Below are 27269 nucleotides of genomic sequence, written 5' to 3'. Positions count from 1 at the left end.
TATAACCAAAGAACAACATTTGAGCTGTGAAATCTGAGCTCTAGGGAGCAATTTGGATGCAAATATAAACTGTGATTAGGCACCACTCAGGTATAATCCCCTACTTATTTCCCATGTGAAAATGTAGGTTAATGGAGTCTTTAATCATGGAGAAAACACTGAATCTAAACTCCTTTTCATTGGTTATTTCATTAAAATAGATAAAAATGAAACTGCCAATCAAACTACTGGCACTAAACTATTGTCAAATCATCACATTTCAACTAATTTTTGAGTCCAAACTAATTCAGGAAATTAAGTACCGGTAAGAAACAACCAGAGAAAGCATAGATAATTCCCATATTTTTTATACCTGAATACTAGTGAATTAGTGCGACCAAATCCCACAACTAATGTCTCCGTCGTCTCAAGGCTCTCCAACCTCATTAGTGGGACCAACTGCTTCAGAAGCCAAGCCACTGAGGGGCTGCCAATAACCTGAAAATTAAACACACACAGTTATGTTGCACAAATAAACACTCTCATGCTGCTTTAACACTAATTAATGTGCATTAAAATGCACACTATTGTGAATCTCATTATTATTATTATTATTATTATTATTATTATTATTATTATTATTATTATTAGTAGTAGTAGTAGTAGTAGTAGTAGTAGTAGTAGTAGTAGTAGTAGTATACTGTACTCTTTTATTACACTCAATTTGTTCTATTTGTGTCCCGTTCTACCACTTTTTTGCTATTCATTCATCTTCAGAAAGGTTGATTCAAGCAAAGAAAAACTACCGTCTCTTTGACCTAATGATTAGGAACAGATGTGCATCAAACATCTGTCACAAGAGAAACAACTCTTCAAGCATCTTTTATCTCTGTTTAGCACACAGGTTACAAAATAGTTCAGTCAAGATAAGCACGGTGTGAGCACAGGTCTGTGTGTTGGTTCTCTGTCTTTGCTCACCTCAGTCATGGTTTGGATTATGCCGTAAGTGAATTAACAGGGACGCTCAGACCTCACATATAAAAAAATACTCAACCACAACTGCACCGTTTTTAAGTGAAGGCATGGCACAGGGGATCAGTTCTCATCTCATTTTTACACTGGATGTCCTTCCTGACGCAACCACAGACCACCGAGCTATCACAACCCTCTGTGTGGAGCAGAGAGCTGCTATCTAGGGCACCCAGGGGAGTAGATTGTGGGGGTTAAGGACCTTGCTCAAGGGCCCAGGGTGGGGCAAATGGGGGTGGAGGCAGGTGTGGGTGCTTCACCTATCCTACCCACATTTTGATGTTGTCAGTACCAGGAGTTGAACAGACGATCACAGGCCCACCTTCTCTAACCTCTTCGCCACCACTCCCCATGCTTCATTCTATCATAGCCATTTAAATTTCTAAATGTTCATGACTGTCAGGAGATGATGTCATGACTCCTGTTTTGTGTACAGCTTCTGTGAGGCATGTTGGTTTCAAATTCATTTAGGCCTAAATTTCAGCTGTTCGAACACATCTGCTGAGGCATGATCATAAGCAGCACCAGGCAATGACATCATGCATTTCAATGCACACTTGTGTTTTTGTGAAATAAACAACAGCACTTGTTTTAGATGCTAAGAACTGCCCTAATACAGGACAGGTGTCCATAAAGTTAAGAAAATATCAGTTTCTTGGGTCATTCATGTGAAAAATCTGTGCTGTAATTTGATGCGTTGAGCATGAATGTCAACAAGCTCAGCATGAACACCTGATCTCAAGGACACAAAGCACTGAGGGAATTAATAAGGAGGGTGGCTGCTACCTTGTTATCATGGCTGAGGCTGCTGTCAGAAGAAGGAGTCGCAATCTCAGGTGTCGATGCTCTCAGATGTCCAGGACTCATGATACTGGGCTTCGCCACCCCAAAGCAAAGGATCAGGTAGTTCCTCCATAAGGTTATGTAATTGTCCCCACTCCCAGAGGTGCCAGTCTTCTTGGCATATACTGGGTTGCTAGGAAATAAAACAAAAACACAATATACTAATTTTAAGATGAGTTTATTTTGATCAGGGGATAAAAAAAAAAAGGTTTTGAGATTAATGGGGAACTGGTATCATTTGGCTTTTACATATCACCTATTGCCTTTCATAGTTTCAAACTAAGACCATCTTGTCAGAATATCAGAGTTATGGCAGTTTTGGTCAAATCTTAAAAATAACACTATGTGCAATATTATAAATTTCTCATCATCTGTTAGCAGATAAAGAGTAGGTTTTGTGAATGACAAGTAGCCACTTAACCCCAAACTTTAAGCTCAGTATCTGTAAATCTAGTGAGGAAAAGCTATTTTTGAGCAGGCATGTTTGAATAGCTGTGGTGGCCATATTGAACGGTGTTGCCTCCAATAATCAATCAGTTGTAGATGTACAGTATGTCCACTGATTAGATTCTGAGAATTTCATTGAAAGTGATGCAGTGGTTCATGAGCTGTTTTGCTAACAGACAAACGGTAAACTGCATAGGATAATGTCAAGGTTATAAAGAAAGATGTTGCACGCAATCTATCTTTTTTAGGGCATTAGCTACTACCACACCAAATCTTAGCCCATTATCTTTAAAATATGCGGAGTTATGGCTATTTTTGTTCTTTTTTTAGTCAGTTGGTTGTGGCTATTCCAAGAAATGACATTATTGCTTCACCAATGTCTTTGTCAATAATGAGGGAGGTAAAGAATGAAGTGGAAATATTGTCTGAACTCAATGCCAAGTCTGAGGAAACCTACTTTGGGTCCACCAGGGGCATGAGCATCTGCAGTCGAGTGAAGGCATAGGGCCAGGCGTAGCTGAGCGCGGTGGAGCAGTGTTTGGGCAGGTTGTCCCTTCGCAGGAGGCTGTAAAAACACAGCGCCCAGGAGTCCTTCACAGACTGGGCGAAGAGCCACACGTGCGAGGGGCTCCTGATGTCATAGTGACTGTTGACGAGCAGCGCATTCCACTCCACGAGCCACTGGAGGTCCACATGGTGAACAGCTGGCAGCGTGGCCTGCAATGAGTCGATGACATCACAGGGGGCAAAGGTCAGGAGTCATGACATAAACTGACATGTGAGAGGAATCATTTATTTAATTTACACATTCTTTCTAAAAAACAAAAGTCAAATGATTTAAAGTAAAACAGACACTGTATAAGTGCATATTATTATTTTATTTTATATTAATGAGCAAATAAATGAAGTAAATTCAAGCCCACACTGTTTGATTTTAGATTATTCAGTTTGTTAGATGATCAAAAATAACCCTAAAAGTTTGGAAGCATTACAGGTACTGTATATCATTTTATAAATTAGAGATTAAAACAGGTTTACTACTAAATTTCCAGTATGTAAAATGTAAGAGAATTTTCCCACCAAATCATTTGAACATCAGTAAATCATTTTATTGCTTCATCTCAGATATTCACAACTCTAAATGTTACGGTTATTTCTGTAGGGTGCTTTGTTTGTAGTTTGTGTTTGTACATTTTTCTATATGACGCAAACCAGACCTTTAGCTAAAGAAAACTTAAATAAACCAAAACGTGATTGTGGTTCTGTGGAGGAAGAAGAAAGGGGAAGAAGCTGAGACTTTAAACAAGGTGATTTAGACATTTTAATCTCTTCATTTGGGAATTTATCTTTTACAGCTTCATGACGCTTTCAGCCCAGTCAACTCATTCAACAAAAAATGAATGTACGGTTTGACTCACTCTTCTGTTTGTAAAATACTGTAGGTGTCCTAAAATAATGTGCAAAGTACAATAAAATCACCTTGTTTGACAGATCAGGTTTACCCTAGAGCACAAAGAGAAGCTTGTAAACAACTCACTGTGTCAGAAACTGCAACATTAACAAAACTTTCCACGATGACGGGGCTGAGCTGATCCATAATCTCTATCATTGGTTTATCATCATCCTGCAGTCAAGAAAACAAAGATACAACCACAATATGAAAAACCCATCTCTACAAGGTATGCTGATATTTCCCGTTTGACCTTTCCTTTGTTTTACCTCAGACTGTCCAATGGTCAGATAGAGGCTTCGGATTTCTTTGAGTATAGTGACAGCAAGTCTGCGGGTGCTCAGCTGGCAGGAGCAGAGCAGAACGAGAGCCAGTCCTTCCACAGCATGCAGCGCCGTGGAGTGAGGACCTCGTTCTGCAGGCATCTTCAGACTCGAGCTGGACTGCAGCAGCTGCGGCATACACGGCAAAATAATTAATCATTTTCCAAATGTGCAAATGTGTTGACATTTGCAATAATAAGATGAAATAACAAAAAAAAAAAAATGTCAGTCAGAGTGTGTCATTCCCTCCTGTCAAGGACTATAGATGAAAAGCGTTACCTCCATGGTGTGAGTTTTAACATGCTCATGGCTCTTCCCCAGAGTAGCCAGTGTTAGTCTCCACTGTGTGAGCAGCTGCTGCAGTAATTTGAGGGACATATCTAAAAGTCCTTGGTGGGTGTCCTGGACCTCCCGCAGCAAGAAGTTACTGAATCCAAACAGGACGTCGTCGCGCCAGTCCGAGAAATCCACCAGAAGGCTTTGCAAAGAATTCTGGGCTATGAGGCGAAGCTCGTCGTCCATGTGGATCGTCAGTCTGCCAAACAGGACAGAGAAACGTCACAGTTTGAAATTCAGAATAGAATAACTGTTTTACATAAACAATAGTCCCTCGTTTATCACGGGAGATCCGTACCCTGAAGCCCCACGATAAGTGAACCCCTTCCCACACTCTTGCAATATTCTATAAATGCTTTTAAACTCTAAAAACTCTAAAAGAGCACAGAATGTCATGATTTCAGCTCTCTGCCTCCCGCTGCACTCTTGGCCACATTCACTTCTCCTCTCTGCACATTCGCTGATCAGCTGATCTCTGTGCAGAGCAGAGATCAGCTGATCAGCTGCAGGAGGAAGCTTCTCCCACAGGTGTGGGCTTCACAAATTGCTAAATAATTTTAAATAATTTATTTTAAATTTAAAAAAATCTCTGCCGATCGTGCAGCTCATCCACCAATCAGCCAGTGTGTCATGTCCAATCTTACTTTAAAAATCCGCGATAGAGCGAGTCTGCGAAAAACGAACCGCGAAGTAGCGAGGGACTACTGCAAATGAAAAGATCATTTATGCAACTAAGAAAAAACACTGAGATGAGAAATTGACTAGTCATAGAGGGTGAATGCTGAATCAGCAATCACTCACAAAACATACAGTAACCGCATCAGTTTGGACAGACAGCAGTTTATACGTTCAAAGCAACTCACCTAGAAAGAAGGTCGATGAGCTCAGGTTTGGACATCCCATCAGGCAGAATTCGAGGAATGGCAGCAACGCACGTCCTAAACAAGTCAATCTTGGGCTTCCTTTCACCTCTGAAAAGACAGAAACTTTCAGTTTATTCAGTTCAGCTGGAACATTTTTCAAATTCAACGTTTTGGCGAAAGAACACGTCCTCACGTGATCATATCCTCAGGCTCCTTATTCAACATTTGGGCATTAGTCATCATCATGCAGCGCCCCACCTCCTTATCCAGGTGTCTGAGGATGCAGTCAATAGCTTTCCGCACATAGACATAGTAATGTGACATCCCTGGAGAAAATGGCAGGTTAGAAATAATGACATCATCAACTTCAGTCCATTAAGAAAAAAAGAACATAAAATAACTTTTTCCTTCAGTTTTCAGATTTTAAACTTGTGTTTTCATGTAAAAATCATCAGTCCGTTATTATGGTCAGTCTCCCTCACCGATGACTTTGGCCTCTTCATCTGTCAGGGTTTTGCTCAGGTATGTTTTCTTGACCCGGAGTGTGTTCCCTGAGGGTAAAGTACAGCCAGTGTTCGGCATGGGAGGCTCTCCGTCCTTCTGCTGCAGTTTGTCGGCGATGACCAGGAAAGCTCTCAGCCCGATATTCATCCTCTGAGGGGAAAAACAATCCCAACAACTGTTCAGTGTAGTTTCAATGCTCCTATAAAGGTTTTCAAAATAAAATAAAAATAAAAATCAGAAAATAAAAGAAACAAATATAAATTTAATAAGCTAAAGCAGGTAAAGTTGAACACGATGATATGTGCACAGCAGTTTTTTTTTTTAGAATATTGGGAAATGTTTATGATTCATAATTTATTGCTTCCGAGGCTGAACCACATGGTTGCCCTAAAGCTAACTTGTTCTCATGGCTGTTTTAGTGACCATTTACAAAGAACCACAGTACAAATGTAAATTTAATTCATACCTCAGGATTAAGACTGAAGGCTTTTGCTGGTTTCCCAACAGACAAAAGGTCAAAAATGATCTCTTTCATGGCAAAATCAAGTCTTTCCTGTATTGCAATACAGAAAAAATTGGTTTATTTTACAAATCCCAACAAGATGTTTCTGGATGTTTCATCAAACGTTGAGAGTAGAGCACCGAGTGTGTTTACCTGAGCAATAAATTGAATGATTTTGACGAATATGTTGAGCGGCATGTCTCTTGGTACCACACTACGAGATCCCTTTGGGAAAAGCGTTGTTATGATGGTGTTCAGTCGACTGTGAGCACAGAGAAAATGTGTGTTACAGACTAAACTAACATTTTAGACTTCATAGGTTTATTCTTGGATTAGTATAAATATATTAAAAATGTGTGATTTCTCAATAAATCGGTTGACTACAGGTCCTGAATTTACTGAGCAGGTCTGATTCTCCTCAAGTTCAAGAAAAAAAAATCGTTCAAATATTTTGGTACTTAGATATTATGGCAACATTTTTTTTCCCATTTTTCCAACCATTTAAACTACAAAAAACATCCTCTTAGTTTAAAACAATCATATTTTTATTTACTAGAAATACTGAATAGAAATAAGCAAATAAAGGGAGTTGATTTTGTTGTTGCTGAATTTATTCACCCCTGAGTTGTAGTGTTGCTCTCACACTTTATTCTGATCATGTAAACCCACAACAGTCGATATAAGGACTCCAGAGCAACTCGAGCCATTTTTGGGTCTCTACTCTGTAAAACAAATTGAAAGAAATAGAGGAAAAAAAACATTAGTGAGACAAGGACTTCATAATAAAGACACAACATTACAATAGGATCTATTTCTGACAACAACAAAGTAAATTGAAACAACACTAACGATTAATAAACCACCAAATTCAATTTAACAGCTGGTTTTGTAAATTACCTTCAGATTTGAAAGGCAGTTGTTGAGGAAGAGATGCCATCTGTTGAGGAAGAACTGTTTCTGGCTGACACACAGCAGACACGTCACCAGAGGATAAAACGCCTGAGAAAACAAAGGCAAGGCTTTCGTTTCATTTTTAATATTGTTTAGATCATTTTGCATCAACATAAAAGCAGCAAAATAATAAAACTGTATCATATTTGAACATGACTCTAAGTGAACAGTAAAACACTTAAACCCAGATCTTTAAAAAAAAAAAACACACAATAATTTATTATTTCAAAGTTCATGCTCAATAATCCAGGTAAAAAAAAATCCAACAAAGTTCAGTCAGGTCATCTGGATGGTTTCTTTGTGTTGAAACATTTTGTCCTTCATCCAAAGAACTTTATCAGTCTGAGGAGTCGCAACAAACCCAGTCCCACCGGCAGCACACTCACATAGTGGGGCAACCAGTTTGATGGTGATAAGATGGTTTCTGGAGTCTGCCCTCTCCCCCATCAACTCCTCTGGGGCAGCCATGGTCAAAGTGGTTCAAAACATCAAGGACTTGGTCCACTATGTGATTGTGCTACTTATAAGACTGACTTTGTTGTGGCTCCTCTGACTGATGAAGTCCTTTGGATGAAGGCTGAAACATTTCAACACAAAGAAACCGTCCAGAGGACCTGACTTAACTTTGTTGGACAACTTATTATTAATATTATATTTTATTTTTTTGCCACTGATCTCTTATAAAACATAGATTTCAGCTACAAGTGCTGCTTCAGGATTTAACAGGCCTTCTGGGAGGACAATCTACAGTCTCTCATGAGCAGTTTTAATTTTTCTGTAAACTATATGTGCCATATAAGAAACTCTTTAAAGGGATTGGGGTTTTACATACACCAGCATAAACTGCACTGCTTTCATGTTCTGTCTGATGCCCTGCTAAAATATCTCTACAGTGGACGCTAATGTTGTGAAATACGGTTGCACAAGAGTGACCTTGGGGACTCGCTGCAGGCATCCAGGCCATCAGGCACCAGAGGCATTTGGAGGAAACCCCCCCCCACCCACCCACCTCAGAGGCAAACAAAAACAACCAGGATCAACAGTCAGTGTCTGTTTTCTGCCCTCTGACTAACCAGAGAGTGCTTCTTTCTGGAGGACAGGTCCAGGGTTGTGTCGTACAAGCTGTCCACAAAGTTCCTCAGGCAGGGCACGTTCACCTCGTTCTTCACCGCCTGGGTCAAGACCAAAGTGGGTTTTTAATACGAAGGCCATTGAGAAACCACAGATGTTAAACAAAGTGCATAACTGTCTAGAAAAAAACATTACTCTGATTCACATGACAAGACAAATTCAAGACTTCTCTGTTTAAAAGATTGTGTAACACATGTAGAAGAGGAGAAGCTTACAGCTGCAACAGGAACCAGGATCTCAACAAAGAGGCCAGCCAGGGCATGCTTAATGTCCTTATCCTTGACTTCTAGAAAGTATTGAGCACACTCCTGAAAACATGAACCGAACACACCGGATCATTTCCACAGTATTTAAATTTAAACATATAAGCACAAAGAAAGAGTACAGACAAAAGAAAAGTGTGTAAATCGGTTTATCAAGGTACTTCTTCAATAAAATTTGTTTTATACCTGCATGAACTGAAAAGAAGCTTCAAAATCCTCGACGGGATACATTTTAACTCTGAAGAACTTGACCCCCATGATGAGGCTGATGGTGCTCTGCACGACGTAAGGACTCTGCTCTTTCTGCCGCAGCTCCTTCAGCTCAGTCATGAACTTCTTCTTCACAGCTGGAAACCTGAGGATCAAGAACTACATCAAAGTTTTGAAAGTGCCCGCACAGCAACAAAACGAAATGACAAGATTCAGGCAGGATGCTCTCTGAAAATTCATCAAAATGACACGTCCAACCAAACTCATATCATACGACCGTAAAATTCTTCGATCATGTTTATTTCTTTTATAACCCTAGAGCTATTTAAATCTGTATGTGTATATGCCACTCAAGTTATTGCAGGTTAAGCAGAGCATGCTTTGAAGGAAGGTATGCAGCTCATATTTCTATTTTAAGGCTCTGTTTCCTGCAGCAGTCATCTAAAAAGTTCAAATAACCATACATTTCCAGTCCTAGTTTGGTGTTAAAGATCTGTCTAAGTGTCCCCTGTCACAGATGACGACACTAAAACTATGTGGCAAATGCTTACTTGGACTGGGCTAATACTCCGATGACTTCAGCGTAGAGATCTGCTACAGTGTGCATGTTTCCAGTGTTTGGACCATGATATCTGCAGGACAGACAAGACCGACACATTTATAGCTCTGAAAATGTGAAAGGAAAAATAATCAGTGCTGGAACAGATTCAAAACTCACCCCTCTTTATATTTAAAGTGCTTAAAGGCCACATTAATGACTTCACTGACTAAACCATCGTGGACTGGGTAGAGCGGCATCTAGTTAAAAGTTGGAAGACACGAAAGGATGAGAGTAAAATGACTGAAGTCTTGGATCGTAAACAAAAAGTTACTCTAAGATTTGTTCTGCAGCTCAGAGAAGTTACCTGTTTCAAAACTTCTATAAGTACAAGAGAAAAGATGAAGTCGATGGCCAGATCTCTTCGTTCAAGTAGATAATCTCTCTGTTGCTCTTCACTGCAAGAGAGAAAATACATAGACAATTAAAGGACTAACATTTCTTGAAATAATGCATATTGTTGGCTTTTTGTGTTGGGGACAGCACCAAGGGTGGCACAGTGGTACAGTGGTACAATGGTTAAAGTTGTCGTCTCTCAGTGAGAAGGTCGTAGGATTACCTGGAGTCTATCTCCTTGTGCCCATGAGGGTTTTCTTCAGGTACTGTACTCCAGCTTCCCCCCACAGACTAAAACATGCATGTTCGGTTAGTTGGTAACTAATTGACCCTAGGTGAGAGTGAGAGCACGACTGGTTCTCTCTAAGTGGCTCTGTGCTGGACCAACGAGCTGTCCAGGACGTACTACGCTTCTCGAGGAACGTACCAGCTCCCACAACCAGAAACAGAAACAAGTAAAGAAAAAGGATGACTAGATGGTTGGAGGACAACACACAATTGAGAGGATCTGTTTGTTTTGTGTCTTGTGATCCTTGGATTTTCCTGCTCTCCATCATGTTGCCAGCTCCTGACACACCTGTCCTCTATCTCAATCACCCCAGGTGTCAGTCGTTAGTGTTCCTATATATTCTGCATCTTTGCATCTTCTCATTTGTCCATGGATTGTCCTGTCTAGGCATCACGTTCCATCTCTCCTCCGCTCGTGATCTCATCCCTAAATGTAAGTTTTGCTGCCACGTCAGCCCTTTTTGTTTATAATAATAAATATTCTTCATTTTATTCTTGAGTTCCGGAGTCCTGTCTGCACCCTGGCTTCAACCACACACCAGATCATGATATAAATGGTGGGAACATATTTCTAAAACTGACAGAGTTACATCATTTTGATATTTGGTAAGATTGATTAGGTTGATTCAGGTCTCTCTTGTAAACGAGTCCCCAAGGCTCAATGGGATTAAAAGACTTTGGCAAATTATTCAACACAAATATGTTTCTGCTCAAAGTTTTGGTTGGGTATGACTCTCAGCTACTACCACACCAAATTAATCATACTATGGACTGGGCTATAGCCCTTTTTAAGCTTACTAAAGTTGCGGTAACCATCCCAAATAGCGTTGACTCAAACAGTTGATCAGTTGTAGATGAACATCCTGTGATTACTTCCTGAGTTTCATTAAAATCTGTTCAAGTCAAACAAACACACGCGCACATACATGCACAGACACAACAGCAGGTGCTAAGAATGTTGCACCTATTAAGTGCATGAAATTTTCCCTTCCATATGCTCATTTAATACATGCTACCTATAAACAGCTTCCACAAATCATTTTATTTATCCTCACTTTTTGGACTTTGTGTTGGCTCTGGGCTGGTACTTGTGCAGCTCCTCCTCTAGTCCATTTTGTCTTTTGTACCAGTCAAATAAAGTGCGCAGGATGGAGGGAAGACTGTATTCAGCCAATGAGCTCATGGTGCTTATCATCTACAAAAAACAAAACACACACACACACATGAAACAAATGCACATTAGTGTTCTGCAGTTAACATACCAGAGTAAAAGATATTGATCAGAGTTTCCTTTGTTTATGCATTATCTGGTTGTCTGAGACCAAATTAGGACATTTTTTAGCTAAATTAAAGGGAAGAAATTACACTGAGTGGTGAGCTGGTGCTCACTGGGACCATGCCCATGGGGCAGCCACCCTTGGTGTGGTGGGAGGGAGCGGTAAAGGAAGGAACGGGCCGGGCACACAGGAAGGGGTGGAGAGTCTGGTGAGACACAGCGAGCCCTTCATTCAGCACCAGGCTGGAGAAGAATCCTGGCTCTGTGAGGCTGCTGAATGGCCTCGCGCAGCAGCACAAACACACCTCTGTGGCTGTGAAAGGCCCTTCTCTGCGAAGCCTCAGGACCTGCAGGGCACACCTTGTGCTGATCTGTTGCCAGCTCACAAGATAAACACTCCTGCCCTTGAATGAATATGAAAGACCTTTTTTTGGGATGCGAGCAAAATGTTTATTTCATCATGTAGTTCAACACAGTGGAACAGATCTTCATTTTTAAAGTCTGTCTATCCATGCGTTGGAAAAGCAACACAGCTATCACACAACTGCAGAACAATGAACACTTACTTGGTCAAACTGAGGATCTTCTCCCCTCTGGAGAGACTTTGTTAATGGCTTTTCCTGAAAACACAGAAAAATAATTATTTTACGACTATGAGTGTTTTCAGTCCAACAAAATTCAAAGTTTTTTGCCGTTCGTTCTGAAGCTCCTAACTCCATCTGACCTGTCAGAAATGCCTGTGAGACTATTATTAAACCCAGCTAATGAGAGAGTTATCCATCAGTCTGCTGCCTGGCATTAGAAAGCCGGGCCATCTTCACATTGGAGATGGAACATTTCTGACATCTCCTGTTATTACACTCTTCTATCATCTGAGATAATAGTCTGCAGAGATGTGAGGTCAGTTTTGTCATATTCTGCTTAATGGATCGTCCTGTAGATGCCTTGACTTCGGTTTAATTTATTATGAGTCTTGATGTTAACACGGATAGTGTATGTAGTGTTTGTAAATTGACAAAACTAACTAAAAAAGAATTGTAAAACTTTTATAAAAGTGCTGTAATGAGGCCTGAACATATTCTTGTAAATGTCTAAGACATTCTGGATTACAAACAAGCATAAAGTTGGAAAACGATGACAAAATTTCCCATTCATTTTTCCAGTATGAGACATTAAGCTCTAAAACACAGCACTTAATTAACTTAAGTGCAGAAAAATGTAGACAGATCATTTCAAGAAGTAGTGAACAATTACAAACTCATTTGCGGTTGCACAGATGAAAGCCTCTGCTGTCTTTCTGCTACTTTGCATCGCTTCATGCTCCCCTCTTTAGTCCCATTAGGCAGACAGCAACGTGCTGATTAATCCAAAATAGCTAAAAGTCTGATATGTGCGTCACTGACATTGCATGGGCTGAAGAAATCCTCTCTTTTTCTATCTGGGTTTCCAGCTAAGCACCAGTTTTTGATGAAGCTTTTAGTTTTCTTCCATATGCTTACTCTAGAGCAACCAAATGAGCTGGAGTGACAGAAAAGTCAGTGCATCTTGCCTCATCAGGTTTTGTTAGGACATCATAACAGCTCACTGTTCAACTTTGTAACTAATTCAAAAGATTTAATGTTTGCTACATATATTTAATGTCCAAGCTGGGAACAGTTTTAATGTTGATTACAAGTCATTGAGGGCTTGTGGTAAATATTTTCACATGAATGCTTAACGGTGGAACACCTGGAGAGCTGGTGCAAAGATAATCCATTTACCCTTTATTTATCCAGGTAGTCTCATTGAGCCACGAGAACTCATTTTCAATGAGAGACCTGTTTAGGGAGCAGATGGTGGGGGTTAAGGGCCTTGCTCAGGGGCCCAGAGTGGGGCAAATGAGGGTGGAGGGAGGTGTGGGTGTTTCACCCTTTCCACCCACATTTTGATGTTGACGGTACCGGGAGGTGAACCAGCAACTTTCCGATTCACAAGCCCATCTTCTAACCTCTGCGCTACCCCTCCCCCTTCACATCAGTGCGAAGAAGACAAAGGAGATGGTTGTGTACTTAAGAAGGAACAAACACACCTACCCCCCCACCCCCCACCAACATAAGAGGATCTGCGGTGGAAGTGGTCTCCAGCTGCAAATACTTGGGTGTGCACCTGAATGTTGAATGACAGCCTCAGCAGGGACAACAACACCACCAGCCTGATCAAGAAAGCTCATCAGAGACTCTACTTCCTCAGGCGGCTGAGGCGAGCTGGTCTGGGAAGCTCAGTCCTCACCTCCTTCTACAGGTGTGCAGTGGAGAGCATCCTGTGCTCCAGCATCAACGTGTGGCATGGAGGCTGCACAGCTGCAGAAAGAAAAGCTTTGCAGAGAGTGGTGAAGGCTGCACAGAAGATGTTGGAGTCAGCCTCCCCACCATCACAGACATCTACACTTCCAGCTGTAGCAAGATTGCCACCTGCATCATGAAGGACCCCACTCACCCAGCACACAAACTTTTTGCCCTGCTCCCCTCAGGAAGGAGGTTAAGGAGCATTAAGTGTAGAACCACTAGACTGAGGAACAGCTTCTACCCTGAAGCTGTTAGACTCATGAACCTCTAACCAGGATAATCACTGTGAAAAATCACATCATGATGCTGCTGCTCTGATCTGTTTCATGTTGCTGTGTTCATGCGCGCTCATCTGCGTGCTGCTGTTCGGTGTTTTGTTTTTATGCCATCAGTGCTTAGCGTATTTTTAGTTGATGTTTTTCTTATTTCATGTCTTAGATCTTTTTACTGTTTTACATTTTATTGTTGGATGCAATTGGGACTCTGCGTACGTACATGTGGTGGAATGACAATGAAAAAACTGTCTCTGAAAATACACAAATTATTCAGACTGCTCTTGAGTGGGAGGAAACACAAAGTAAAGAAAACATCCTTTCTTCTAACATTAGGAGTACAAAAAGAGGCCAGGAATGTATAGGCACTTTGAAATCAAATTCCACAAAACTAAAAATGGTATGACCACTTAGGATACAAGGCTATGCCAGAAAGACCCTCTTAAAATCACATGGAAGTGTGAACATACTGAGACTCCAGACTTCTGGCTTTTCTTGGACAATGATAAATGATAGTACTTTTCTAGTTTTACTAACCAGTCAAAGTGTTTTTACATTACAAGTCACATTCACATCTTCACACAGAGAATAGTTCACAGATCAGGGGCAACCTGTGGTTCAGTGTCTTAACCCTTAGAGGGAAGAAGGGATTGAACAACCAGTTCTCTGATTGGCAGAGGATAAGTCTTCTTACAGTGCCATAGTCGCCCCATCATCTTACAAAGTAGATTGTCATTTTTAGTTCAATGTCAGTGGGTTTTTTTTCCCCACCTGATTAAAGTCTGTCAGCCAGATTGTTCATGGAACCACTTTTTATTCCTACAAACTCTCTGTAACCTCTACTTAACAAAACAGTTCACAATTTTATTATTAATCATTACTGTCTTCTGCTTTCTAAAGAAATGGCATCTACAAACAGAGCAGACAAATTTACTGCTGCTTAAACTTAAACTGTTGAAGTCAACCTTGTTTGTATGTTAGCAAAATATTTCATAAATTGTGGGATGGGTTTCATTGAAACTTTTAGACCACATTCAATGGATGTACAATTACAACTGATTAACTTTTAGAGTAAATCCAATTCAAGAAGCTAATCAAATTTATCTGACACAAAAATGGCTACAACTACAGATGTTGAGCTAAAATATGACATGGTAGTAGCTGAGAGTCATTCACAACACATACTCTGTATGAAATTGATGTTATTTCAAGGGTTTGGCCAAAACAGCTGCAACTCCTTCATTCCTTCTGGCCTTTTATTAATTCAGACTTTGGGGTCAAGATTTGACATCTACATTTCATACGTTGCAAAGTGGCTTTTAAGTTTAACATAAGAGTTTGGACACAGGTCACTAATATTAAGCTTGATGAGACTCTCCCTCCTGTTTAGAGGGTAAAGTTTGAGGAGGAAAACATTTAAATCCACTTCTGCAACCTGTCTAAGTTGAATGGTAACACTCCTTGGATAATAAATGGGTTACTTAGTGATTTTAGGCTTTATCTTTATAAAATAATAAGTACAGGAGCAGTAAAAATCTGGGTATGTTTCTTCTGCCTCACTCACCAGCGACTCAGCCATGATGATGCGGATCTTGCGCTCAGACATGGTGGTGAAGTTGGCGAACAGACTCTTGAGGACGTACTCGCCTGGCCTGCTCTCTGGATCGATGCTGATGGGCATCATGGCTGGAGGGCCTTTCTCTCCCTGAGGACAGCTGACTGGAGGGATGGGAGGTTTATTGTATCCGTTTCCCACAGGTGAGGCTGAGGAAGACACACACACACACACACACACAAAACACAATATGGGACTTAATTTTGTTAAAAGGAACATTATTATTTGTGTGGATGAGTGGATATGGGTCAACCACAGGTGATCCAAGATCAGGGGCTTCCTGAGAGTTATCCAAAAATGGACAAAAAGTCCCCATGCTAGACGTTCCACAGAGAGAATGTCCAAACGGTTCTGATTTGAGCAGAGTCTGAGCTTTTCTCCCTCCTTACTGTTACACAGAACATGGCATATAATGGTTATTGAAACAAGCTGGTGTTATTCTTTTCTACAGAATATGTTATCAGTTTTGAGGGACCCAGGAAACTAGAAAACATGACCATTCTTTAGCCAAACTGTTGATAGGGGTTATGTTTAAAGAGCGATACAATCTTTTTCACTAATTTTCTGGCTTTAGGAGATTTTTTTGGAGACAGTTTTTTGAGGCTAAGTACTGTCTGTCCAAACTAATATGATGTTAAAAAATAAAACCAAACTATGGTCGCACATATCCTAAAAAATAAAATAATACGTTTGAACATTGAGCAAAAAAAAGCAAAGGGCAGATCTGTCTGAGGAGCTCAGTAAGAAGATTATAGATATCCATGTTAAAGGTAAAGGTTACAAGATTATCTCTGAGTATTCATGTTCCTGTGATCACAGCTGTCAACATTGAAAATGCACAAGTTTTGTGGGATGGAAGTCAACCTTCCAGGATTTAGTCGCAAAAGGAAATGCACCTCAGGTTGATCAGAATTAGTTGTCCCTGGCTTCTTCACGGTTTGTTTTACATAGACTCACTCTAAAGCAGTTTTTCAAAGTAAGATTGCACATGACACACAATGGCTGATTGATGGATGAGCCACACGATTGGCATGAAATTATTATTTAAAATAAATTATTTTAAATTATTTTGCACTTGTGTGCAGCCCACAGCTATGGGAGAAGCTTCTGATCAGCTGATCTCTGCTTTGCACAGAGATCAGCTGATCTCGTGCAGAGCTGAGAAAAGGGTGGGGCTAAGAGTGCAGCCGGAGGCAGAGATCTGAAATCATGACATTCTGTGCTCTTTAGAGAGTTGACAGTTTAAAAAACATTATTGCAAGAGTGTGGGAAGGGTTTAAAATGCCATATACACTATGTTATACAGTATAATACCATATACAAAGTACAATATATAATGCCATATACACTACAGATGTTGCTGCAGATGTATTTCTTTTTCACTTTTGGTGTCTTGTGTTTGTTTTTGTTTTTTTGTTTTTTTTGCATGCTTTGGTCAAGTCAAGATGGTTATTCTGGTCCTGCACATTTCATTGCATTGTTGACCTTGTGTTGATCTGCATATGACAAATAAACCTAAACCTCCACAGAAGAAGACCCAGGAGGGCTCTTCTAGTGACAGAAGAACCCCAAAGAGAAAACTGGATTTCACCAAAACACTTAATTTCAAGACCAAAAGTTTCTGGAACAGATGAGATAAAACTCAAACTTTTTAAAAAGCCACATTTTTTTAGATTACTGTCAAAGGATACTAACAGAATTATTCCTGTCTGTATGATTAAGCTACAGAAAACTGCACACTTACATAGCAAAATGAAATCAGAATTCAGATTTTGTACATTAGCACATGTTGGTTACAAGATAAAACAAAGTCAGAGGTTGACTTCAGCTTCAGAAGAAGTTGAAGCAATGATATGATACCATTTTATCCCCCATGGGTCTTCTCAGGACACAGAGTATTTGAATATTTTTCTAGGAATGCTCAGCATGTGTGGCAACCTTTTATGGCTTCCACAAGAGGCTTCCCTCATTCGGAGCAACTCAGCACCTACCCAGACCTTTGATGAAGCTGATGACACTGGATTTACTCCAGCACACAGACACGCCGTTCATAGTAGGGAAAGAGGATACGTATCCAGGATTTTCCTGAATCACAAACAAACATTAGCTAACAGAATCCGCAGGTTTCCTTGTCATGTGTGTCAGCTGCTTCCACTCTCCTAGATATAGTTTCCATGGTGGGGAGATGGCAGCAGCAGGTGTGTTTCAAAAAGTGGGAGAAGTAATTTGAAGAAATGTTTCTTTCTCTCTGTTAGTCTGAGCTCCCAGTGCGATGACTTTCTCCAGTCTTGTGACCAACTGGTGCCTTCTGACAGGGAGGGTCTGGGGGAATTTTTAGCTGCACAGTGACGAGGTCCAATATGCTTTGGTGACATAGCTGAGTGACTATATTTATACCCGGGTAAACACTAAATTTACAAAGCAGCCCTTCACTCCACATCTCAAGCTTGAGATACAGACCACCAGAGAGTAAACAACACTTTTCATCAGTGTTCAGTTGTGTACTGAACACTTTTGGCATTGCCCGCTGCCAAATGCAGAGGCAATAATGTTTTTCTCATGTCTGTGTCTGAATGTCTGATACCAAATTATCTCAACTGTCACCTGAGATTTTTTTAAGCCGTCTTTTTTTCAGAACATGCATACAAATAAATAAATAAATAAATAAAATAATGGACTTGCGATCCGTCCAGGGTGTACCCCGCCCCTCGCACAGTGATTGCTGGACATGGGCACCAGCGACCCCCGTGACCCAAAATGGAACAAGCGGGTAAAGATAATGGATGGATGGATGGATAAATAAAATAAAACATACAATAAAATATCCTCCCACCCGACCCCTCCTATACCAGATCAGCTACACAGACATGAATACATCAGACAGGCATTGACATACTTTCAATATAAGATATAAATGGCTGCCAAGTGTCCCATAATCTCTCAATAGATCCTTTTAGAGCATATTTAATCTTTTCCAGATGAACATGATATATGACTTCTCTTATCCAGTGTTCATGCGTAGGCCTGTCATGATAACAAATTTTGCTGGGCTATTAATTGTTTCAGAAATTATTGCAATAAACAATAATATTGTTTAAAATTTGACAATAATAAGTGATTATGATCAAATTTAAAAAGAAATGTTGGTTAATTTGTTTTGAGTCTTGTACCTTTTTTCGACCACTGGATGCCAGTATGACTGTTTGAACTGAAGGATGGATAGTGAGGTAGCGAGCAGCGTGTCTCTTTTAAAAAAATGGGAGGGAGGCCCCTTGACATGACATGGGCTGTCTCTCCTTCCTTTTTGTCGGTTCTCAAAGTGGCAGACGCTCGCTGTGATTTGAGCTCTTTAGCATAGTATTTTTCACACAAAGCTTTTAATAAAATACCAGTTAACAAGTTCTCAGCTTCTTTTGCAGAGAAAAACAACTTTTTACACGAAGGCACGGGTTTCAACTATGAATTTTGGAGCTTCAACAAGACAGAGGTTTTTCCTTGAGGTCAACCTGTTCGCTTAGCTTGTAGCTTATTTTCTAAGCTTAGTTGCTTTTAACGATCCAAAAACATGATTTTGGACGGTTAAAACAGATTTTTTTTTTTTAAGAGAAAGGTAGGGGTCAGTGAAGAGCACCAGAGTTGAGCCTGTTGTCATCCAGTGTCTTCAGTAGAGAGAGCCACTAAGAAACGATAAAGCCGATAAATGAAAATGAGGTTGATAATTTTCATTTATCATATGATTAATTGATTTATTGTTTATTGTGACAGGCCTACTCATGTGCCGGGGGATGTGGATCTTTCCATCTGCATAAAATTAGTCTCCTGGCTAGAAGCGAACCAAACACAATCATATTCTTCTCGTACTTGCTAAAGGATGCATCCACAAGGACCACCTCAAACAATGACATGAATGGTGGCGGGTACATAGTTTTTTCACATATCCCAGAGAAAGTATCAAAAATAGATTGCCAATAGCCCTGCAACATGGACAAGTCCAGAATGTGTGTACTGTAGTAGCATAGCTGGAGTTTGTTTACAGCGGTTACATGCGGGATCCAGGTCGGTTTGAATCTTGGACAGTTTGTCTTTGGGTCAATGCAGACAGTACACCACCTTGAATTGAATTACAGCATGTCTCACTTGAGAGATTTTAATGAAATTCTCAGAAAGTAATCATTGGATGTACATCTACAACTAATTAACTTTTGGAGTCTATCCAATTCATGATGGCTGCCACAGCCAAATGACCCTAAAAACACAAAAATAGCTATAACTTAGTTAATTTTATAGATAATTACATAGTGATAGTAGCTGAGACTGATTTGCAGCACATACTTTGAGCACTAACAAATTGTGTAAGGTCTTTGTTTAAAAATGTTCTATTCAGTTCAAGAAGACCACCAAATCAGACATTAGCCAACACAAAATCAACTATAATTCAGTCCATTTCACAGATACTGAGTTTAAATTTGTTGCTGTAGTAGCTAGAGTTAATCATCCATACTCTGAGCATCACATCCTGCAATTTTGCATGAGATCATGTTTAGTGCTGTTTTCAAGGTTTGACCAAAGTGACTACAACCCTGACATTTGCAGCACACATTCCCTCATGAATGCTAGGAATCCTAGTCCTTTCATTTTTAAGAACAATAGTCAAAAAGGTGAGGATTTTTAGGGAACATCCTAGGAATGAAGAGTGTGTGGACAAATCCAGTTAATAATTACTAGATTTCAACAATATAATGAACACACGCACAACAAAACAGAATAAACACAACCTAACAATATCAGCTCTTCATTTATTCTAAATACTCCCATGTCAGTTACTTCAACTGGAGAGAAACGATAATGAGAGTAATCATATCAAAGCTACTTCTGCTTTCCTGGGCTCCATCCAAAGTCTTAGACGTGACATGTGACTGTGCAAACAAGGAGCTCTGCCACAGCATGCATGACATCATCGTCACATTGGAAACACCCTGAGCATGGTAGTGCTCCTGAGAGGACAATACAAAAACAAATAACTAGTGTCTCTTTTGCTCACATAGACACAGACATGTAAGCTCTAGTTTTGAGAGACATTCACAGTAAGTAAACAGTCACTTAAGCAACTGTTGGTGAACTCTTTAACTGAACCACACATTCCAGGATGAAGACAGAGCTCTGAGGTGGCTTTGTTCAGACAGTAAGAAACACTGACACCACTGTCTGTGAGTAAGAGAAATTTAAACCTGCTTTGTGATATGCTTTTCTACCTTGCGGTGCAATTTTTACCATTTTTTTTTCCAGGGGAGAATAAGTGGCTCACCACAAAAGGGGAAGCAACAAGCTGTAGATCGTTTTAGGCCAAAAGTCAGGAAGTAGAAATGATAGAGACCCTGTGGTATTAAGATATGCCACACTGACTAGAAATTTCCCAAACAAATTGAAACCGAAGAAAGTCATTAAAACTTAAATTAATTCAAACTAATTCTACAGCTTCACTAAATAAACTTTTTTTTTCCTTCTTGCTCTCGGCAAAGACGGATGCTTTCCCTCCCGCTCCTTCCCCTGCTTCTGCTCTATGTCCCGTGAATCTTATATGTATTTATGTCACCAGTATGTTGCTTTTTCTTGTGCTGAGTGATTTTTTGCAACCTCACACTGTGTCCCATGAAGGACACAGTGTGAGATATGAGTTCTTTTAATCTACTCTTTCCTCATGTTTTCCTTTTTCCTTATCTAAATGAAAAGGGCAGCGCTTCCCACGAGGCTGCGGCCTCAGATATCTCTGTCTACCAATGTTCTTTGGATGACTGTCTGAAATGTAATTTCCTCATGCTTCTGTGCAATGACAATAAAGCTGATTCTGATTCTGAAAAAGATGAAAATTAAGTTTTTGTCTATGTCTGTGTGCGTGTTCAATTGTATGTGCAGTTAGCAAAAATACCTCATAAACCACTGGATGGATTTTAATGAAACTCTCATAAAACTGATTATTGGTTATTGGCTGCAACAACTAAGTCACCTTGTTAGACACAAAAATAGTATTAACTGCCAATTGAATAGCTCCTTAGCTAAAATTTGGTGTAGTAGGTGAGAGTCATCCCCAACACATACTCAAAGCACTATACGTTGCACTATATTTGTTTAAAACTTTGGCATTAACTGTTGGCTTCAACACAATCAGTCTGTTAGCAAAATACATCAGGATTTTAATGAAACTCAGAGAAAGTAATCATTGGATGCACATCTATAACTAATTAATTATTGGAATCAGCCAAAGTCAAGGTGGCCACTGCAGCTTATCCACATAAACAAAAACAAAAATGGTTGCAGCACAATGCATTTTACAGACATTGAGCTAAAATACTGTGTTTTAATAGATGAGAGTAATCTTCAACATTCTCTACTTGCTAACACATCATGCAATATCATAATGTTACATGCGATCACACGTAATGTCCTTTAAAAGGCTTGACCTACTATAACTGTCTTTTCTTATCCTAAGATTGTTTAATTTTAAAACTCTTGTTTGAAAGGCGGAAGATTTTATGCAATCTTTCAAAGAATCCTATGCTGTTAATATGCAGCCCCTGTCTGAGCTGAACAAAACATAATAAAACTAATATCTTGCAGCTAGTTTAAATCTTTAAAAATAAAATGAGAGAACACAGTTCAGTGACTGTAAGTAGCATTTTGGGGAGCTGACATTATGCTGCGTGTGCCTGCATGCTGAGAGAGAACTTTTCAGGCCAATTGTGTAACTGAGCACGTGTTTAAAAGTCTGCACTTAACAACGGACAAGTCAACAGAACCAAGTCCCACTTGTATAAATATATATTACCAATATTTATGCTCCTCATAAATAGAACAGAAGTATCCCAGCATGCTGCTAAAACATGTTAAAAGCATAATAAAAACTGAAATTTACACAAAACCTTCATCTTAATTGTAATAACACACTTAATACTTATTTATATTAAAGTAATTTTGTCAGTAAATGAAGCATTTCATGACTTTGACACCTGATCAACATTTTTACTTCTTGGTGGATTTTTTATTTTGTGTCTGGCGCCCAGCTGCTCATCTCCTGCTGTGATTGGCTGACGGAGGGCCAGCTTCATGTGGACACTAAACTTGGTGCTGCAGCTGCACAACAACAGTTCTGTGCTTCTGTTTGTCAATGTTCTACAGGAGCTAAACATACAAACCTGTCAAAGGCCAATGCCTAAAGGGTTTCGAGACTGTTAATGTTGTCATCACAGTGCAAACATTGTCTAATGTACAGACAGCAGGGGAACATTCTGGTGGTTACAGACACAAACTAGGCCATTTTATAGATTAAACAAAGAAAAAATACATAATATCTGTTTAATTTTCACAAGATGAGCCAATAATTAATTGGCAGCGTTTAGGTTCGTCTAGATCGTTTTCTTTTGCCACTTTTTTATTCATTACATAAAACAAAATCTTGAGAATCTTCACCAGCATATTACATAAAACATTCCACAAGCCGGAGCTGAGATGTGGGATTAAAAAGAGAAGTACATATTTAATGAAAATGTTAAACGCTGATGCAGTAAAGGCTGCCAGGACCTTTATCACTTCAGCAAAGTGACCGACTGTGAGGATTATGCAATATGATCAGGAGATGGCTCGGTGTTGGACACGTAGCTGGGGACACATTGTCCTGTGGTGTCTCTTTGCTAACAGATTCAGCTGTGACATATAAGATATTGCGCTAACAGAGCCGGCATTAGCATTTCTCCGTTTTGATTTTACTGAGCGAACACTAATTCAGCATTCACACAACTGTGTTCCTGTTTTTTTATTTAATTTTGTGTTTTGTTTTGCTATCTAACTACTTCTACATACTTTGTTTTATTTTAGCCACTCATATACGAACAATTTCAGTTTATTCAAGAGCTGGGTGTTTTGACTTTTGATTTTTGTAACTTTGTGTACTTTTTGAAACATTTAACTTAATTTCTAAATGGGTTTTCCCACAAGATTAAATTGGGATTTCTTCAATTCAATAAAAAAACAACAACTTTGTTCTTTAAAATCTGAGCATACTTGCTCTATTTTTGAGTTCTTCAATTAATTTTAGGTTTTACACTCCGTTCAACTTTTAGATTTTAGCTGTTCATATTACTTTTAGCTTTTATTGAGCCTTTCATATTTTAAGCTACCCTTTAGCTGCATTTAGTCTTTAGCTGGGAGGTCAGTGCTGTGATCTTGTATTCCTGAGGTTGCGGGTTTGAGCCCAGGTTGCATCAGGAAGGGCATCCGAAGTAAAACAATTGCCAAATCTTTCATGCGAGTTTGCTCACTGTGGCAAACTCTGAAGAAGAGCAGCCGAAAGAAACTTACTAGCCTTCAGCTAAATGTTTTACTGCTTTAGCTTTTAGCTAGCCTTTTAATACGTAAATATTTAAGCTTATTTGCAACTTTTCACCACTATCTACCCTTTTGATACTTTTGGCTAGCTTTGGCTTCTTTTAGCTTTAACTAACATGTTGTTGCTTTAGGTTTTAGCTATCCTTTTGAGACATTTAGCTATCCTTTTGCTGGTTTTAGTCTTTAGCTAAACATGTTAATGCTTTATATTTTAGCTAGCCTAATGCTTTAAAACTTTGCAACTTTTAGATCTGAGCTCCCATTTTGCTACTTTAGATACTTGCTAGCCTTTTGATGCTTTAAACTTTCCTTTCACTGCAGACGTAGTAGCTTGGTGGTCAGTGCTGCAGTCTTGCAATCCTGAGGTTGCAGGTGCAAATCCAGGTTGCTTCAGGAAGAGCACCCCGTGTTAAACAGTTGCTAAATCTTTCGTGAAAGTTTACTCACTCTAGCGGCGCCTGCAGAAGGGCAGCCAAAAATCCAAAAGCTGTTCTTTAGCTTTGCAAGCCCTTTACTGCTTTTGGCTGGCATTTTGCTACTTTTAGCTTTTGGCTAGTGTTTTGCCAGTTTTACATTTTAGTTGGTCTTTTGTTACTTTTAGATTTTAGCATTTAGATAGTTTTAGCTTTTACCTAATGTTTTACACTTGTTTGCCAGCTTCTTTTAGCTTTAACAGCTGTTTCAGCTTCTTCATCAACTTTCAGCAAAGTCATTAAACACTTAGCATTCACTGTATTTTCACAGAAATTCCAGTTTTTATCAATTTTCTCTTTATATTCAGTAACATGGAGGTTTGTCCATATCAAGTGAAACTGCTCTCTCGGTTTATTCTGTTTTTGTTGGTATAGCTTCTCTTTATCTCACACACAGCAACACAGTGTAATGAAGCAGGACAGCATCCCGTCCCACTTTAGTGGGATGAGTGGAAGGCAGTGAAGCTCTGAGCTCTGGACAGGACATGCAACCAAGCTGAACCTCCACTAATCCTATTACTGTGTCCTTGCATTTATTAAGAGCTGTTTACATTCTGACAAATGACATATCTGTACACTTCAGTAGAAATCAGCAGAAATGGAATGCAGAATCACCTCACTCAGGTTAATATGAGAGGCGTGAGATGAAAAATAACTTGGAGCGCTTCTTCTTCTGCAAAGAGTTTGCAGCTTCTGGTAAAATGAACAATAATACTGAGACCAGTCAGCAACAGGCAGCAGCCTCAGTCAGTCTTCTGCTGATCACAACAACAAGAGACAAACTGCTACTCACTTCCACTCAACGACTTCAGCAGGGACTTGATGCTGATTTCAAAGAAGCCTGAGTCCTGCTGGCTGGCCATGGCTGCAGCTCCCTGCCCTCCCTTCTCACTGTGGTTTCCCTCCAACAGCAGCAGCAGCAGAGGCAGCTGAGCTGTGACCAGCCTGCTATCAGCCCTCTGTGACGCACACTGTTGTGCTGACGAGACCCTGAGAAAACAAACCAGCACAGCTTTTCCCCTCCTCTTGTGTCCTGTGCTCAGCTATCAATCCTCTGTCTCTACCCTCCTCCCCATGTCCACACTCTAACTCTCCAAAGCTGTGGGAGTGGGTGGCAACACAAGCTTCTCTTTAAATAACTGTGAGGAGGCTGAAAGTGCAGGAAGCAATCCTCTTAGCGCAGCACAGTTAATAATAACTACTGTCTGTCTGAGTGCAGGGCCTGATGATGAGGATGACAGTGATCTTTCAGCATGACTGGCGAAATGTGACAGGTCACCAACAGTGACAGGAGAATTAAGAGAATGCAGGAAGCATGACACATTAAAACACCTGGAAGACATATGACGTGATCAACAAGCAGATGTCATTAAATGGATGCAGGTAATGTCAAAGCAGGAAATGACTTTTGTTCTTTAACCAGTTTTGTAAGATACAATGTGTTATGTTTTATCTCTATGTCACAAAATCAACTTATTATTTAATCTGTAAGGGTCACACAATGGAAATCTAATTCTGTTGTGTTCATTGTAATGAAAATTATTAAGTTTATGTCTTTAAACAGCTATAAGCTCAGTGTTTTGTGCATGAATAAACATAACAAAATAAATATGCATATTAGAAAGCAATTCATTATTGTTGGAAAGTAGATGTTATTTCAAAATAAGAGGAAATTGCACATTCAGTGAAAATGCAGTGTGAATACTGAGTGCTAAACGCCACTAAAATTTGCTGAAACTCAGAAGCAGAACACTAAGTAAAATCTAAAACAGCAGAACAGTAAGCTAAAATTTGCAAAATGCTAGGGTAACGTAACACAAACCTAGGTGTAAGCTAAAAGTAGCTAAATGTTAGTTAAACATAGATAAAACCTATCTAAAAGAGGCTCAGTGCTAACTAAAAGTGCCACAATGTTAGCTAAAAGCAGGATCTAGTTAGTTAAAAGCTAAGTAAAATGCCAGCTAAAAGGCAAGTTTGGAACTAAAAGCATTAATTAGTTAGCTAAATGTTAAAATGAGCAAAAGCTAGCCAAAAGCTAAAAGTTGCACAATATGACATAACCGAGCAAACAGAAGTAGATTTTGAAAACATTGTTTTTTAAGGAACTGGAACAATTTCAGTGTATTTATATGGGCAATATTTATAAGTAAAGGTTATTATTTTGAAAAGAATAAAAATCACAAAATACAAAAAGTCATATCACCCATGTCCTCTGTGTTAAATTGTTTTGATATTTCAGTGGTAAAATAGCATCAAGTATACAGAACTAGTTAGAGTGCAAAAGGCATAAAGAAAAAAAAAAAAATGGGTGTAAAAAACAACATCCTGAAAAGAATTTTCTAATGTGGGTACACCAAATAAAAAATGGGAAAAAATGGGAAATGTAACCAAAAGTTAAGCAGCTAAAGAATGAAAGATTGCCTAATGGTGATTTAAAGACGGCTATGAAAAATTTACCAAGCGGTTACAGGTTGCCTCAACAACTCAGTAACTCATTTTAAGCTAGGCATATGTGATGTATCAACTTATAACAAAAACAATGTAATAATAATCTCTACTATTGTATCACACTATTTACAGCTGTAATAAATACTTAGACAAAGAATACTGGCAAATAAATGTAAGATAAACTATACTGTATCTGCTTTCCCCCCTGAAAAAAACAAAACAGTCCCATCATATGATAACCCAAATGTCTTTAATTGTAGGAATCCTCAACACACCTCAGTCCTTCTTCCTCTACTGCCTCAGCCGCTCTACCGTCATTACATAACTCAATGTAATAGAGAACCTAAACACACATTTTACTATTCAATTGTTCTGACTGCAGCCAAACCAGCAATGTAGGTCACACATACAAACACTTTGGTTACACAT

The 27269-nt window shown here is 39.5% G+C and overlaps 1 protein-coding gene across 1 annotated transcript in view; it reads right to left on the bottom strand.

Moving 5' to 3' along the window:
- LOC119410713 (protein furry homolog) overlaps window positions 1-25367 on the bottom strand; it is a 50853-nt gene extending 25486 nt beyond the window's left edge. The window contains exons 1-23 of the mRNA XM_037677603.1: window positions 25186-25367; window positions 15490-15689; window positions 11896-11949; window positions 11109-11248; window positions 9737-9827; window positions 9550-9629; window positions 9383-9463; window positions 8808-8976; window positions 8574-8666; window positions 8301-8399; window positions 7174-7275; window positions 6895-6998; window positions 6430-6538; window positions 6241-6327; window positions 5753-5924; window positions 5464-5596; window positions 5271-5378; window positions 4351-4606; window positions 4018-4200; window positions 3836-3922; window positions 2756-3015; window positions 1795-1984; window positions 353-477 (exon numbers count right to left, since the gene is read on the bottom strand). Of these exons, the coding sequence (XP_037533531.1) occupies window positions 353-477; window positions 1795-1984; window positions 2756-3015; window positions 3836-3922; window positions 4018-4200; window positions 4351-4606; window positions 5271-5378; window positions 5464-5596; window positions 5753-5924; window positions 6241-6327; window positions 6430-6538; window positions 6895-6998; window positions 7174-7275; window positions 8301-8399; window positions 8574-8666; window positions 8808-8976; window positions 9383-9463; window positions 9550-9629; window positions 9737-9827; window positions 11109-11248; window positions 11896-11949; window positions 15490-15689; window positions 25186-25255 (2993 nt within the window). The 5' untranslated portion in view covers window positions 25256-25367. The remainder of the gene's footprint in view (window positions 1-352; window positions 478-1794; window positions 1985-2755; window positions 3016-3835; window positions 3923-4017; window positions 4201-4350; window positions 4607-5270; window positions 5379-5463; window positions 5597-5752; window positions 5925-6240; window positions 6328-6429; window positions 6539-6894; window positions 6999-7173; window positions 7276-8300; window positions 8400-8573; window positions 8667-8807; window positions 8977-9382; window positions 9464-9549; window positions 9630-9736; window positions 9828-11108; window positions 11249-11895; window positions 11950-15489; window positions 15690-25185) is intronic.
- Window positions 25368-27269: the final 1902 nt, after the last annotated feature.

Source organism: Nematolebias whitei, chromosome 6, assembly GCF_014905685.2.
Source record: "Nematolebias whitei isolate Nwh7 chromosome 6, NemWhi1, whole genome shotgun sequence".
Classification (NCBI taxonomy): domain Eukaryota; kingdom Metazoa; phylum Chordata; class Actinopteri; order Cyprinodontiformes; family Rivulidae; genus Nematolebias; species Nematolebias whitei.
This window is presented reverse-complemented; position numbering and strand designations above follow the sequence as displayed.